Source organism: Motacilla alba, chromosome 6 (assembly GCF_015832195.1).
Source record: "Motacilla alba alba isolate MOTALB_02 chromosome 6, Motacilla_alba_V1.0_pri, whole genome shotgun sequence".
Classification (NCBI taxonomy): domain Eukaryota; kingdom Metazoa; phylum Chordata; class Aves; order Passeriformes; family Motacillidae; genus Motacilla; species Motacilla alba.
This window is the reverse complement of record NC_052021.1, coordinates 11,972,563-11,989,756: the sequence shown is the minus strand read 5'-3', so window position 1 is coordinate 11,989,756 and position 17,194 is coordinate 11,972,563. Positions and strand designations below refer to the sequence as shown.

Below are 17,194 nucleotides of genomic sequence, written 5' to 3'. Positions count from 1 at the left end.
CTCACCTCGCTCCGCTGGAGCTGGAAGAAGCTGTTGAGATAGCTGGAGCTGAGCGAGGAGCCCAGCTCCGGGGTGCTCTTGGTGTAGCCGAGGTCGGGGTGCTGGGACGAGGAGGGCTCGGGTCTGAAGGCATCGAAGGCGCTGGCCTGGTGCGTGTCTTGCAGCGAGAGATAGACCCAGTTGAGGAGCTGGGCGGGCTGGTACACGGGCGCGGCGCTGGTGTCGATGGTTGACAACAAGCTCATCTTTCCCCCCGGCTCCGCCGGCGCGGCCGGCCCCGCGGTGCCGGTCCCCCTCGCCGCGCTCCGGCGGTGCCGCTCTCCCGTGCCTGCCCGGGGCGCTTCCTCCTGGCCGCCCGGAGGAGAGGACGGGCCGGGGGCTCGCTGCCGCGCCCCGCGCCGCTCTCGCTGCCCTAAGGCCGGCGGCGCCCGCGCAGCCCCAGCGCTCCGCGCAGCACGGGCATCGCTGCCGCCGCCCGCGGGCTCCGCAAGAAACTTTGTGCGCGCTCCGTCCCGCCCGCCCGGCCGGTGCCTGCCCCGCTATCTGTCTTTATTCCCACTCCTGCAGGCAGCGGCGGGGAGGGGCTGCCTGCGCTCCGGCGGCGGCGCCGCGCCCCCATAGGCCTCCCGGCCGCCGCGGGGGTGCAGGGGCGTCCCGGCGCCGCTCCGCCCCCGCCCTGCCCCGCCGAGCGCGGCCGGAGGAGCGTGTGCGGCCGGGGTGTCCGCTCCGCCGGCCGCGGGTGTCCCCGGACCGCTGGCCGCTCGCCCGCCGGGGTCGGACCGGCTCCCTCGCTCGCTCCCCGGCCTTCCTTTTCCTCCTTCCTGAAGATTTTTGCGCCAAACACGCCCAAAGATCGCCCGAGGGCTCCTCGCTGGGCCCTTTTAGGCTTGTTTTTAACTCGACAACTTTCGCTCGGCTCTTGTCAGCCCGCCCTCTCTTTTTATTCTCATTCCTGTTTCTTGCTGGTGCTGGGACTTCACTGCGATCTGAGGTTCCTTCTCGTTAAATCTCTGTCAGAGCTCCAGGTTTGCGAAGCCCTGCGCGGCAGCTGAGGTTGTGCCAAGCCGTGCAGAGTGAGGGTTTTCCAAATAAGGCAGGCAAGCGGCGCGATGTTCCCTTTGAAATCCATCTAGGTAGCCCTGGCGTGGGCTCTTGGGGAGCCTGGCTGTGGTGGGATACCCGGGAGTTAAAGCTGAGTAGGCCTTTTAAGGAGTCGGTAGCACAAAAGAGGATGATGAATGATTCCTGCTTTAGGAAGGAGCCTGAGTGGGTAAGCTGGTAATTACAGTTCATAAACTCTTCCCTGCTGCCCTCCCTGCGATAAGTGGAACAGGGCAGCTATTTCTTGCCTTGGTACAAACACCGTAGTAATCAAACTACGAGTTTTCAGAGGAAACTTTTTTAAGTTACCAGGAGGTAACTTAAAAACTTGATCATAGATCCTTGTGCTCTTTGCAGAGTGACAAAAGGGTAAAAATTAATGTGTCTTCCCAATATGGTTTTGGGGGAAAAGAAGCCTTCTTTACTTAGATAACAGAAAAAAAAAAAGTCTGACTTTTGAAACATCAAAGTTGGCATCTTGGTTTGCTGTAATAAGCCATATGTCTCTGCCAAGAAAAAAGTCACTCTTCTGAAAAGGCCTGGTTGCGAGCAACAGAAAATGAGGGTCAGTGTACACACAGTAGAAAATGCTGTTCAATTGTCAGCTGCAAACACCGAAGATGGATGCATTCAACTTTTGAGAGCTGCTAGTTAGGGCAGCAGAGCTATGTGCTTGCAGGAATTTAAATGCAGGTGAAGATTGTAACTTACCAGAACTTCAAGGTCAAGCTTAGAACAGCTGAATCAAACTGAATTCCTTCAGTGAGGCTACCTTTTTTCTTTTCTTTTTTTTTTTTTTTTTAGTGACAAAGTCCTTGCAGCACAAATGCAGTTCACTCTTTTGTATACTCTCTTGGTTTAGAAGCCCTTTGGGGTGCGTTTAAATATGTGTGCATCAGCATGAGAAGGACCAAATTTCTACCAGTGTAAAAGGTCTTTATATTCTGTCCACAACAGAGATCATCACAGAGAAATTCAGTCAAATTGCATCCCATACTCAGACAGCTGCATAGTGTTTTAAAGAAGGAAAAGGTGGATGAGGCTTAGTGACTTAAATTGTGGAGGAGGATTTTCCATGATTTGCTGGTAAATGAAGAAAAATCCCAAGAAACAGATAGCACATCTGAGGACCTTGCCTTTCTGGCAGATGGTATTTAAAAAGTCAGGATATGATAGAAAATCTAGAAGGGGGAACTAGGCTGAAGCTGCTTGATTTGTTGTTGTGGAGTTGTTTGGATTTTTTTGTAGGCATGCTAATTCCTTCCTTAAAGACAATTTCTATTCTTATCACTTCCCTCTTTTACTTGCTAAGTTAAATACATGTATTTTTATTTGGCAGCTCCACTGTGCACTCTGTTTAGTGAGATACTATGAAGGAAATAGGAATTCTGAACAGGCAGAAAAGATAACACAAAGGGTTCTTGTAGCAATAGAGGTCAAAAGCAGAGGTCAAAGTAAAGTGTGGTCAAGGTGATGCAATGTTTTGGATGAAGAGTTTTTGGTATATTTTGATACTTTTTCTCCCTAAATTGAATATAGCTCTCATTGTAGATGGTTGGATTGCTTTAGTTAGACAGAACAGTAGAGATTGCTCCGGGGCAGGAAAAGTTGGAGTTAAAGTGCATGTATTGCAGCAGCTGCATTCATGAATGCAGCAACCCTTTACGATGTGAGGGGCACCGTGTGCTCCACCAGATGCGTTTGAACACTGAGAGCTTCTGGCTGTCATTGCCCCTTGGCAGTAGCCCTGGTGGCTTCTAGTAACCATGCAGAGGAATGAGAAAATTGAATAGATGCTTTGTTTGGCATATCAGGAAAGGGAAAGGCTGCAAATGCATGCATTATGAGGAGCTTGACTGAAAAGCACCCACTCTTTGAGGTTCAGTTGTTGTCCTGGTCTCCTGTGCAATTTCTTCTGGAACACTTTCTGGCAGTTGCTTCTCATTTCTGTATTTAATTCCGCTCTTAGCTTAGCAAAATGCTACTGCCACACTTGTTACAGTCCACTTAGATTCAAGATAGCAGTTTTTTCATTGGAAGTTCACTCTTCACCTCTGGGAGTCATACATGAGTGAGGAGAAGACAGATACAAATGGTCTGTTTCGCAGAGACATGACAGTACAGAAAAAAGGTGCTAAGGCCTATTGCATCTATTCTTCTCAGAAATACTTGAGACAAAAGTGCCCAATAAGGTAGTGAGATGGCTTTGAAATATCTTCCAGACATGCACAATACCTTCCTATTGATTATTTTGGGACAGAGTATAAGTGACATTAACTACGTGGATTTTATATCAGCCTTATGTTGCCAAAACATCTATGAATCCTCTTGGTTTTATTTGAGTACTGCTAATGAAGTAAAAAACAACTGGAACTTTAACATCAAACTTTGAATAAACGGAATAGCTTAAGTGACTTGGAAAATAGAAGCCTTGAAACAAGTCAAAGGCAAACACAGGGACATGATTCAGCTGCTTCAGTCCTGTTGTTTAAGTAATCATGTCATTTATCCAAAATCTTCTTATAACTGCTCACTCAGCCTGTCCTCTTAGTGATCGGGACATCTTGTGGCTGCACCCTTCCCACAACATCTTTGCAAGAGTGAGGAACATAATTTTCCACTTCTGGCCAGGCCTTGTTTCATAATCTAATGTATTTATGTTCTCGCTTGCAATGTTCATACCTTTAGATGATGTCAGCCTTTAAACTATATATGTGATTTAATTTTTTTTAAAGAAAATTTTTATGCTCCTTCATGTTCTAAAAATGAATGTGCCCTACTACAAATATCCTGGATTCTTGTGCTTCTAAATTTGTCTTGGTCTGAATTGCTGTCTTCTTAGTAATCTTCTAGATTAGATGGGGCTCCAGTAGGAAAATAGAACGAATATCCAAAACTGCCAGTAGGACTAGAGAACATGGGTAACTTGAACCCACTGTATTCTCTGGTTTCTGTAATCAGGATATACATAATTCAATAGGCTGTTCATCTGCAGTGTGGCTGAAATATTCCAAACAAATGTTTTTCATCTGCTGCAGCAGAGATTCTTATCTTATTATGAAATAATTTTGCTACGCAGTAGAAACTGTGTGAGCACTCTTCTAATTATGAGAAGGCAATTCAGCAGAGTTGTAATGTGTGAAGGCACATCTGCATGTGACATTGGTGAGTTATGGATGTTAAATCCACTTGTGTTTGCTGGGTAGGTACAACAGTTCCCCTGCCAGCAATGAAACGTAGCATAAACCAAAGTTAGTCAAAGTGAGTCTGGGAAATGCTAGTGCTTGGGTATGGCACTCCATGGATTTTTGCATCTATCTAAAGGATCAGCTGCAGCCCAGTGCTTAAGTACAAAAGTGACAATTCCTGTTTTCTTCCTCCTATAGTTTGACATAGAAAATCCTGGAAATATATGGGTATAAAGGCATAGTTCATCCATATGTAGAATGTTAGTAAATATATACCATATGCAGTAACGATTTGCTGTGGATAGTGTGTGAAGCACAATTCCTGCAAGGCTGTCTCAAGCCACCAAGTAGGTAATTGGTGTAACAGATCCTCTTGGAGCGCACTGATTCTGCACCTGGCCAGTTTGCGGTTTCGAGTCCTGGGGCCTCCTTGCTTGCTCTCTGTTAAGATGTCAGTGCATTGCTGAGTAATTGCATGAAATAAGCCCTGGATCTGAGTAGCTGTGTGAGAAATAGTGGCTTGATCTTTCTGTATTGTTTTACATTCTTCCTGTAACTTCTTCAGCTGCAGCACAGTCATCTGAATTGTTCCATTATTTCAGTTTTGAAAGGCAGTATCTCCTTGTTTCTAATACTGATCTAAAAGTTCAGCATCCATGTCCAAAACAGTAGCTGAGGTATCTTGTTCCTTCTTCTTAGCCCATCCTAACCCCTTTCACTTGCTTGACCCAGGAATCCAAGAGAGGGAGTCCAAGGGAAAGAGCAGAGCAGATGAGAAGAGCAGTAGCAGTTAGGGAGAAGAGAAGTAGGTGCAGGGGAGCCCATCTTCCTTACCTGGAAGTGTCTGCATTGGAACAGCTGCTGAGGGTTGCTTCTGCAGCCAGAGAAATGGCAGGCAAGTGGGGAGGCCCAGGGATTTTGTGTCACCTGGGGATCCCTCTAATATTCCTTATGCTCTAGGAGACCCCCTTACTGAGGGTTAAATGGCCTCAGTGCTTCGTACCTGGTTCCTAGACGAATAATAAGTTAGGTGCTACTTATGGAGCCCCTTGAAGACCTTGGTGTTAAAGAATGCAATAAAAATCCTCAAGCAACTACCCAAGGAGGGAAAGGAGGGTTCTTTACTTGATCCTTTCGAAAATGCATGGAGGGTTTCATTTGCATTTTTCTGTGTGTCCCTTTACTGTATATAGTATCTCTGCCCATCTACTTGTCTCACCAATTCCATGGTACTGCAAGCTCCAGGAGACAGAGATAGTGCCTAATTGTTTGCTACTTCTCTGCTTTTCCCTAGGAGCTCCACCAGATTTTTTTCTTCCAATAACTATAAACCCTGCTTGCTGAGGTAGAAAAAGGCTTTGAGTTAGAGCAACTGCAGGAGACAAAAAAGAATGCCAGAGATAAAGGTACATGTAATGGTGATTAGTGGATGGCACAGGCCATAGTGGTAAATTACAAGAAGGAACTGTTGGGACCTGCAAACAGAGTGGCTGTGGTGGGATTGGAAGTTAGGATTGTATCTACAATTATCTTTTGATTAATGGAGTGTATGACTGCTTTTTGGGATTGTTCTGAAGTCAGATCAGGTCTGGAAGCAGTATTTTATTCATGGTATGGGAATCTTCTGGCACCCCAGCCATCACAGAGCATTCTGCTACTACTTGTGTCAGTGCTGCACTCTCACTAATTTCTTCTTAATGCTTTCTTTATATAACCAGGATTGTTGGTGGGTTTGCTTTTTCTGTTTTATCCCCTCTTTCTTTTAGTCTGGATAACAGAATGATTTATTTGTTCATGAGTGTAAATATTTATCCATGCCGAGCTGCCATGTTAATTCTAGAGTAGGCTAGAATTAGTTGCCAGTCTTAATTGGCACTAACCCTTTTGGAGGGAAGTTTGTTTCCTAGGTACTTTGAGTCAGCACAATATTTATATCAGACTTGAAAACTTCAAGCAGGTTTCAGGCAATTCTTCAAATAAAAGGAATGAACTGCAGATGACTGAAGACATGAGTGGTTTTTTTTCTGAAACTTGGACCTCTGTCTCACACAAGGGCTCGGTTCTTGCCTCGGTCAGCACACCTCTCACACCTACAGAGTTTGCCAGGGCCATTTGCTTTTGAGCTGGCTGGTGCAGGCAGTAAGTACTGATGCTTTTACAGCTCTGTGTGGGAAGAAGCTGTTCCCTGCTACCATCCCACCAAGGGCCTAAAAGTCATCAGCTTTTAAAACACATGTGTGCTGTACAGGTTTTGGATTAGATTTACTACATCAGTCCTGGTATATGGTTTTATGAGAACAACGATATTGATGCAGACAAATATGGACTAAATTCTAGTAAAAAAACCCTTTCCATATATATATATCTGTCAATCATAGATAAAAATCACAGTGATATTGCATAAGTTAGCACTGCTAATGGAGCACTAAACTACTTCAAAACATTAAAAACTGTCCTCTTCCTTTTTAATCCAGGTTTTTTTTTTCACCTCAGTTAATACAATTGACAGACATCATTGTCTCTCACATGTATGTCTCGTTTAGTAGGAGCACTACGTTCCAGTCACTCACCAAGAAAAAGGATATATTCACAAGGAAATGTGTGCTCTTCTAAAGCCTGTGTAAAAACAGTTCTTGGTATAAAACTGCTCGTCCCTACTCAAGTCCCTATTCATGTTAGCCCAGTTTAATTCAACTGAAGGCAAAACAGGCATTTCTAGCGAGACATTTTCTTCGTTTCTTAAATGCAATCCTGAATAAGAAAAATGAAGATTACAGTAAATAAATGAATGAGAAGGGTATAAGTCCACATGCCTTAGGGAAAAGTATACTGCTCTTCTTGGTGTAAAACTGGAATATTTTGAATTCTTATGGTAATTTTTCTTGCCTGCTAACCTGAAACTTTATTTTTACTCTCTGTGTTGGCCTAAACACTACTGCAGACCCTTACAATGAACCTCTTAATTTAAGACTGGTGCCAGCCCATGAGTACTGACCTGACCCTGTCCAATGCAGTGAGACAAGTAACTTCTTCTCCTCTAAAGGGCTGAACAAGCCTACCAGTGTCTCTATCTGAAACACAGCTGTTAATTTGGAAGTGTTAACATGTACCACCTGGTCCTGTGAGGATGGGATTAGCCAGGGGTATCATTAACACTAATAACTTGTTGAATGAAAAATAAAAATGAAAGCTGAGGAAGTCTGCAAGGGTGTAATTGCTCCAAAATTAACTTTCCACTATTTCTACCTTATGGAATGTCATATTTGCTCAGAAATGTAGACAGCCAATGAACAGATAATATGTTTATTGATGAACAAGTGAAAAAAGCATAGTGTTTATTTTCCCACCTTTAATACTGATTGCACCTTGTTTTCTTTCCACTTGTCTCAGCCCGAGCTGTAGGCCAGGGCCAGCTACAGACTGTGTATGTGACGGTGTAGCTACAGAAACACATTGTCCAGCTGATGTGTGTCCACCTCACTGTTTCTGCCACAGCATCCCTGTCACTGAGTGAAAAACATTCATCCCAATCAACCCTGTCAGAGACATTCCTTAAAAGTGTCAGAAGTGAATTGCTAGGTAAATAAGGACATGAAGGAATGGGTGGATGTCCCAGTGTAATCTTAGTTCTCACAAACCATAGCAAAAGGTCTTGCACTTTTTTACACTAGGAAATATAAAGGGTAAGTTTATAAAATCATAGTTTAAATCTTTTCTTGTTGGCTTACTCCTATGCTGGTTGCCTTTCATGCCTTCAGGTGAAACATCTTTCAGGAAACGTGCTTCAGCTCAGTAGCACAGACACCAGTGCTGTCAAAGGTACTGTGTGCTCCTGCCATTGCCAAATTTCAGCTTTGCTAATGGCACAGTTATGTATTCCATTCACAAAGTATTTTCCCCATCTCTGGATATTTAATTTAAAAGTGTTACAATAAAATTATTTTCAAGAATAATGTATCCATTTTTCTAGCAAAATAGGGCACTACTTGAACAAACTGAGCTGGTTTTGTTACATTGTTTCTGAGTTAGTGAAATTTCTACTTAAAAAACCCCTATGTTAATTGATAATGTTTTGACAGAAAAACCTAAATTAATATCATACATGTTGAGTCTGTGGGTCCCCAAACCAGCTAGATTTTCCAAAAAACAAACAAACAAAAAAAGTTGAAATTTTAGCTAGTAATTATGCATTTATTTCACATATGTGGAATATGCAGTTTGTTTGCTACCACTTCTAGTGGTACAGATGAAATTATTGAACATATGAAATTGTTGAACCTTTTTTGTGACAGTCTAGCTTGTTTTTGCTTAGTTGCTAATGTACATTGAATCAAGGACATGGCAGTGAGTAGGAGTTCAGCTGCTAGTCTGTTCTCATCTTTGCTGTCTTAGGTTCAGAGTAAAGGAGAATTAATTTTAAAAACCCTTCAAATGTTAGCAATGGGTTACTATCTACTGTTTTAAGAATTGGAATGCTGCCATGTACAGATTACTTCCAAAGGAACAGATGCAAGTTGGTTTTTATGGTCTGAAAGTTGGGGTGCAGGGTATTGCCCCTCATTAATGAGAGCCAGAGGGATCCAGAGCACAACTGAAGGCCCTTCAGAAAAAAATTCATGTTGTGCTTTACCACTGGTGTAATGTTATATGTGCTTGTCATTTTTCTCTGGTGTAAGCATGTGTGTTTTGACTGTATCTATATTCAAAATATAGCAAAGTGGGGATGAGAAATAGTAACATCCCCATCGAGGCACAGCACAAGAAAGGATCATGCTTTTCAGCTGTTTCTTTCTAGGTCATGAATGACTTGCATGAAGATCTTGGTATCCTGCATCTGTTTCCCTATTTTGCCAGATGTTTTGAGGTGAGATAAGAGGATTCCTACAGCTAGGAAAAAAACCCCACAATGACTTATCTGTATTGTGGTTTTTATTGTGTTAGAAGAAGAATATCAGGCATCCCTTGGCAAACTGAGCATTACCAGAATATTTCACTTGTCTTAAGCTTACCTAAATTTAGTAGAGAATTCAACAATATATTAGAAATAAAATCCTTTATTTCTTTTAAAACTTTCCCCTTGATGAATTGAAAATATGACTGTGCTGCAATTATTGCCAAAATTATGATTATCTTTAAAAAGTCTTCTGAGAAGAACTGACAGTGACCACTAATATCCCCAGCAAAATGTTGTGGTTTGGCTTTGATTTGTGGTCAATTGTGGCTGGGGTGTCAGCTGGAGTTGCAGAAGTACTTCCAAAATAATAATTAATTTTCAGCTCTGGTTGGACAGTTTGAACAGGGTTCAGATTCAGTTCTATTCTCTGTTTTAAAGTACCTTTACCTTGTACTGTTTGTACACTTGAAATATTTTCTCTTTCCTTCCACCATCATAGCTATGTGACTGCAATTCTTTCATAAGGAATGGCTCTAGAAGACCAATAAATAAATAGTTCATGCTATACCCCATAAAGATCTGCTTTCTGGATGGCTTGATGGCTCTATGGTAGCAGGAGACTTGGGTTACATTGGGACATTTTTAAATTAACGGTCACACTTTAACAAGAATAATTGCTTTTCCTCATAATAGCAGCCAGTCTGCAAGGACTAATAAATTCCACTAAGTTACCAGAGATAGAGTTTAGTCTCCCTGGGTTCTATAATGCATTTTTAATCAGACTACTATGGCTCTGTGGTACTTGCATATTCCATTGAAAGCTTGAAAATCACTCAGTTAGAACTCAGTAGAAATTGAAGGAGTCATATATATCCTGCCTAGGTGTCTTAAATTTTTGGCTTCTGGTAATTCTCAAAGTTTGGGGAAAAGCCTTATTCTTTTCAATCTGCTTCTCTAATCATTCACTTTTCCTTACTAAGTTATTCTTTATCACTAAATTCTCTGTTTCATTTCTTGGCCTGTAATAGTTTGAGTGCTTATTGTTCTGAATGTCTGTTTGGAGAAGTAATAGCCCAGTGCAAGGGGTAGACAGCAAATAGGATTATACCACTGTGTTAGTGATTTAGTTATTTTTAAAAGGATCAATGGATCTGGTATCCCCAACCTACACATTTTTGTGGTTTTTTTCTCCCTAGGGCAAGATGATAGTCTTGCCATCTAGACCAGCAGTAAGAGCACAGATTTGTTTAGCACATGCTATGAATGCTCTGAGATGTGAATAAAAACAAGTGAGAACAACCTCAACAATATTATGACAGGAATGGTCCTGGTCTGGATTAAAACATTGGCATAATGTTCTATAGGTGAGCCTACCTGAGACCAGAACGTGAACTCCACTGTCCCTCTGGCTTTCCTCCTTGCCCTTGAGAGGATGAAGTGTATTTCTGTTACTTCTGTGATGGTCCTGGGGCTAAATGCAAATTCCTGCCTTTCCCCTTCCCATCCATTCAGGATGTATTATAGTAGTTCTCCCCCTTGTGTGGGTTCTTGTTGTTGTTGCTGGGTTTCTTTGTTTTGGCTCTTTGTTTGAGGGGGGTTGTTTGTTTCTGAGGGTTTTGTTTGGGTTTTTTGTTGTTGATTTCCTCACCCAGCTATACAGCTTTTTATGCTTTCTCTTCTGTGGAGGCAGGAAAGACAGCTCTCAACCAAGCATTTTTGTTAACAAGGGTTTCAAAATGGTAAGATGACCCCCGTCTGTGTTTTTGAAGAGCACAGAATATTACATGAAAGCTTGCCATACTGGCATTTCTGGAATCACAAAATGTTTTCACGCTGTGATACCTTGAATAGTTTGTCTTTACTTGTACTATTTTTATGTTTCTTTCATTATGGAGGCTATTTGTCATTTCTGTGAGGCTCAGTGGCCCAATTTAGTACTGATGTTTACTTATTTGCTTGGAATGGAATCAAAAGTATGTATTATTTGTCACAGGACACTAAACACCCATTAAGTCAGGATTTTATCAGTGGTGTGAGACTAGTTTCAGCCATCAAGGGAAAAAGAAAATGGCCTTGTATAATTATTTTCACGCTCTAAAATAATATTTTTCTTCAGTGACCTTGAACTCAATGGTACTCTTGAATTGCTAAGTCCTTTATCAATATTAAATAAGGGTTAGTGTATCCATTTGCTAGGTGTTATTAAAACAAACTCTGTAGGTATATAAACTTGGACCAAGGACCTGATTTGAATGTGGATAAATGTGAACCCCTAGCAGGAAGGGACAGCCAAAGCTCTGACCTCTAATTTCTAACTCCAATCACTAACCCACATAGCCGGGACTTGATGAGTGTGCTTTAACAGTGGGTATTCTTGAAATACATCCCCTTCCTTGAAAAAATGGTCTACACTTGGGATGCAAAGTCTCATTGTGCCTTTACCTCTGAAATGAGAAAAATTTTCAATTAAAAAAAAATCCTAGTCAGCCAGTCTGCTTCCAGAATTTTTGTCCCACTGAATTCTAGTCCTCTTTAAAGGACTAGAATCTAGACATGTGAAGAATATTTGTCTTTTATTTTATTGTTTACCTTTGAACTAGTTTTCTGCCTTTTTTAATGAGTTGACTTGACTACTAAAGCTGCTGGCATCCCCCAGGACCTGAGAGCAAGGAGCTTGTCTGAACTCTTCACTTTATGCTGCTTGGCCACACGAATTTCAGGGGAATGGTTTCTACTGTTTATTGGAACTGGGATTAAGAGTGGCTGTGTTTTGAGTGACAGAAGCTACTGGGGAGCTCTGAAAGCCTCCATTTAACTTACTCCTTTCTTTTCACAGCACTCAGACAGTGTTGTAAAGCTGCCCCACTGTTAAGGCAAACACCCTCCCCGCAAAGCAGTGAATTTAAAGCGCCCGTCTGCCTTGGGCTCCTCGGCGTTCGAGCTGGGAAAGGCTGCAAACGTCAACCCCGCTCACTGCCTCTGGAATACTTGTGGGCAACAAATGTAAGGTTTTTCTTGTTCTTCCCATGATCGATTATGTCTGTTACAGACACTTCACTGCACAGTGTCAGCTAATTCTGATATCCCTTCAAGCTCAACAGGTCCCCAGGAGAAGGCAGTGAAACCCCAAACCTTCAGCGGTGGCTTTGGATCCCTGCAGCAGCCGGGATTGGTTTGGCCACCTGCGTGTTTGTGGCTTTCAAGTGCCTGCCCAAACCCTGAAGTTTCAAGCATAAGCTAAGAATTTATTATGAGCCTTGCACTTAAACCATTTTTTTTCACATTAAGTTCTTCTATTACTCTTCAACTTCTGCTCATGCAGCAATATAGGTACAGGCTAAACTGGGATATTGGTGGTTTTGGACAACATTGTTAGAATTAATATGAACCAAAACCCAACAAAAACCCCCTAGCCTGCAATGAAAAAACCACTTATGCTATACCTTAAGTGGAATATCTCCAGCTCCCTTTTTTTCCACTGGCTGGTTGTGACAGATTCCCAGAACTAATAATCCACCCTTCTAACAGGAGGAAGGCTCTGGATCTGCCATAATCACTCCTAGCATCCTGGCTCTATGTGGAATGCTCCCACATCCTGGGAGGAGTCCAGCATCTGCTCTGCAAACCACAGTGCATAGTTTTGAATGTTAGAAATACTTTCTCAAAGATTTACTTTCTCAAATATACCTGTATAAATGTTCATGACTTAACTTTGTTTGATATGCCAGTAAGAACTGTTATTTGGTTTTGACTTTACACTTGATGCCCATTAATATTTTTCTTGAAAAATTGTATTTTAAAGCAATTTATTTAATAGTACTAGGCGCTGCCTTTTTGTGTAATAAAATTTTAAGTATTGATAGTGTATTTCAATATAAGGCAACACAGAATATACTTTTCCTCTTGATCCCTCTTATTCCTCTAATTCTCTTTAAAAAAAGAGTTCCTTTGCCTGTTTATTCAGAGCACCCTCATTTCCTGACTCTCTTCTGCTTTTCAATCTCTAATAAATGTGGCAATAATACAGTTAATAAATAGAGAATGGGTTGTTCCAGTATTATTTTTTCTTCCTCTGTTGAAGAATAAATTTATGTGATTTCTTCCCTAGCAGAAGAGAGGTGGATGTCTCTGGTTACATGCATGTGTGCTCACAACTATTTATTTTCCTTGTTAATATTTGTGAGACAGCTCTTCACAATGCCTTGTGAAAAAAAACAAAAACCCACATAAAACCATATTATTGGCTATTCTGTCTATTCTGTTAACTTATTAGTGTAGTCAAATTGTTGAAGGAGGGAACAGATCTTCTTTAAAGGAGCCACACTTTGCTTTGACTGAGCAGCTATTGCTTTTTAACTCAACGGTAGACTATGCTGTCTCCAATAATTTTTCACTAGTTTTCCAGTAAAATTTTTATGATTATTAAAAAGGAATTATTTATTATGGACTGTGGTTAGCTAGAACTTCTCAAGTATTGTACACTGCAAGTCTTTAAGTTGACTGAAGCTGTAGCACTGACAAACTTCCTCCAAGTAGACTTCCCACCTCTAGCTTTTTTTTCTCTTTTTTTTTCCAACACAGAAGGAACATAAAAAAAGGAGAGTTTAATGTGGGGTAAATATTTCAATCACCAAGTGATAAAAAATGATTTTGGTTATTCTAAATTGAACAAAATGAAACATACAGGATGCCAAAATTTCTCATGACACTTCATGAAAAAATTTACAAATTAAAAATTTAAAGCAACTACTGAATTTTAACATGCATTGTTAACATAGTTTTGGGGTTTCTAAACTGTTATTTGCTTTTTAAAAAATCCTACAGAGTACCTTCTGCTTTGAAGAAGTATATTTTGTAATAGCTGAATTTGGTGCCTCCTAACTTAAGCTGTCCCTGGCTTAAGAATAAAGCAATAACCACCCACACTTTTTCCAGCAGCAGTTATTATAGTTATAAATTTATTTGTTTTCAGGTTTTAAAAGTGGCTGTTGGAACGGTGCTTCCCAGTTGTTTATTTTAACCACTGGTTAATCAAGGCTCAGTGATTCTGTTGCTTGCTCTACGTGGACAGTAAGTTCATTTCCTGGAAGGCTTTTGATGATCTGTTAGCACATAACACAGCTATTCCTTTTCAGCTTTCACCCAAAAGAAAATGGGGTATAAGTGTAAAGGGCTGTGGTTCTTTTTCATCTTTTCAGTAACTTCTGATTATTTCAGATTCCATGGGAAAATGATGTACAAATATGACTGTACAAATTTTTAAGAGAAAAATAGTGTCTTGCCAAGGACAAATTGCTAAAATATAATTTTTCTTCTTTGACTATCCTGTCCAATAGCTGATACCTCTTCTATTTTTGAGATTTAGCTTAAGCTAGATTTTCTTGCAGAATTTGTTCAAAACCCCTTGCATTAACTGTTAACCTAGGGATCTCTAGGGATGCCTAAGGGAATTCATTATTCACATTAGTGCATAAACTAATTTTTTTTTCTTTGCAGGTCTTGCTTTACTATCTTGAAAATAAACACTGGTTAAAGCTCTCAGTGCTTTTGCAGGCAGAAAAGCCTGCAATTTTAGCTATAGATTTGAGATATTGCTAAATTGCATAGATGCTTGGATGAAGTGGGTTAGTTTAGTTTAGCCTTTCAAATGTACATGTCAATGGAGCCTATGTCTTGGCAGAATAGGAAATCATATATATTTATCCTTTGGCCAAGGGTTGGCCACAATGGAGCTCATATAGACAGTGACACAGCAGATCTTTCCAATCAGTAAACCACAAACCTTAGTCTTACTCTGTAGGACCACACTTTTCCAGTCTTCAAAGAGAAAATGTAATTCTGACAGTGTTGGTCACACAGCATCTGTACAGCCTACAGTATGACTGAGGCAGCCGAATGCATGGGCACTTGTCTTTTGGAGTTCTGACCACTCTCCTCAAAGTACCTGTTTTTAACCTTAGCTGCAGTAGATAATCGTCAACAAATTTCTACATTTCAGTAGTTCAGCTGCATATCATTCTATACATCTATTAAGCATACTGTTAAGTATTTCTTGATGCAGTGTAACCTTCTTGTAATTACCTATTATGACTTGCTGATGTGTTCTCTATTTAAGAAAGAAGAAACTTTTCTTACTTTTTGCTTTGCCATAGAAGTACAAATTACTTACATTCATAAGCAAAACCAGGGTGAGTAAAAATCAGTAGTTATATGTTGAGAACTGAATTTTGATGTCAGTACTACTACAGTGGGCCTCTGATAAAGCATTGTCATGTGTTTCTAAATGGCTGCAATAAAAAAAAAACAAAACAAAAAAACCCCCCACAAACTCTTTGCTCCTCTTCAGGGTGTTTAAAACATTTTGTGTTAGTAAAGCCTGCTGTCTTGAATGAGTTACATATCAAGACCAGAAAGTATGGGACCTGGCTTTATTATTTTTGCAGCAAGTCAGACTTTGGGAAAGTTACTGTTATCTTTTTTGTGCCTTGGATAACTAATCTGCAGGGAAAAGGCTATCTTGACCTATTTCAGAAGATTGTTGTAATTATAGATGTGTTACTGTCTGTAAATAAATTTGAGACCTTGTAGGAACCTTTTTAGAAGTCTGAGTTTTCACAACTGATGTTTTGACCTTTTTTCCACTTATTATTCATTGCCAAAACTTCTCTTCTTTGCGGAATTTATTTTCACTGCTGAATCTACCAATCTTTTCTTTCCCCCAGCCCCCTTATAGAGCTTGACAAAGGGCTAAGAAATTTTAAACCTTTAGCTGCTGAAGTATCTTCTTGGAAATGAAACTTTGAAAAGTATGTCACTGCTTGGATTAAGAAGGGCTGCATTGTTGGTTAGAGAGCTCCCATAAATGCTGTGTGGAAGCATCTCATAGCAAACAATGGATACTGGAAAAGAAATAACAGTGATCCATTGATTTCTTACTACGCTTCTGAACTGTTTGTCTGTTTTCGGCTTCTAAACAGTGAATCAAGACACAGTCAAGTCTTGATCTCATAGAATAATCTCTGGTATGCAGCAGCACATCTTGTGGGTAGGGCAATAGAGGGAACTTGGGAAGAACTGTATTCTTATTACTTGTTCAGCCACTGAACTACTCTATGGCATTAGAAAAACCCTTTCACTTCTTTCTGTTCACTTCCTTTTTTTCTTTTTTTTTCTTTTTTTTCTTTTTTTTTTTTTTTTTTTTTAGATTTTGTGGACATTTTTCTAGGCATATTTTATCCCCTGTTTTCTTTTGCCAAGCTCAGCATGAGGCCTGCCTGGACAGAGTGGTCACATCTACATAGCTCCAGCTCCTGTGTCCATTACTGTAGGAAAGGCAGGCTAACAGGTTATATTGTTATAAACAATATTGTTTATATTGTTTATTTTGATTGGTACTGTAGAGGAATAGGAGGCAAAAATTATATGTTCTTTTAAGTGTTTTCAGGTTAATTCCTTGGCTTGAAAGATGTTGCCGAGTAATTTCATGGTGTTTGAAAAACAAAATCTATGGTGAAGAGCACAAAAAAGTCAAAATTTCTCTTTGGAAAAAATCCCAAAACCAAATAAAAACCAGTACCCCAGCCAAAAAATAAAAGAATCAAGGTCAGAAATAGTAACTAGAAAAATATGGTGAACAAAAGAAAGAGAGAATGCTATGTATTGTACCCAGAAAACACAAATGTATGAGATTTGGTAGTCAAATGTAGGTGTTCAGGAGGTGACCATCAGCAATATATGCCTCTTACTTGTCTTTTCAATTTCTTAGCAAAGAGCTTTTAAACCTATAAAGAGGTTTCATGATGGAACTCTGCCTAGTTCCAATCTCAAATACGTACTCCTAATGATTTCCTTTATTTTTCTCTGTGTCTGCAGTAGTACGTAGCTTTGTGCAGGCACAGCAAACCTGCTGATCAAGGTTTCAATAGTGAATTTCCTCATGAGTGTGTTCTGGTGTGTTTTATCAATGTGTGATTAATTCCCATCCAATGTACTCAATTTTGCTTGGAATGGA

At 40.5% G+C, this 17,194-nt stretch overlaps 1 protein-coding gene across 1 annotated transcript in view; it reads right to left on the bottom strand.

Moving 5' to 3' along the window:
- Nucleotides 1–554, bottom strand: part of ZCCHC24 (zinc finger CCHC-type containing 24) — a 108,023-nt gene extending 107,469 nt beyond the window's left edge. The window contains exon 1 of the mRNA XM_038139990.1: nucleotides 6–554. Within this exon, the coding sequence (XP_037995918.1) occupies nucleotides 6–245 (240 nt within the window). The 5' untranslated portion in view covers nucleotides 246–554. The remainder of the gene's footprint in view (nucleotides 1–5) is intronic.
- Nucleotides 555–17,194: the final 16,640 nt, after the last annotated feature.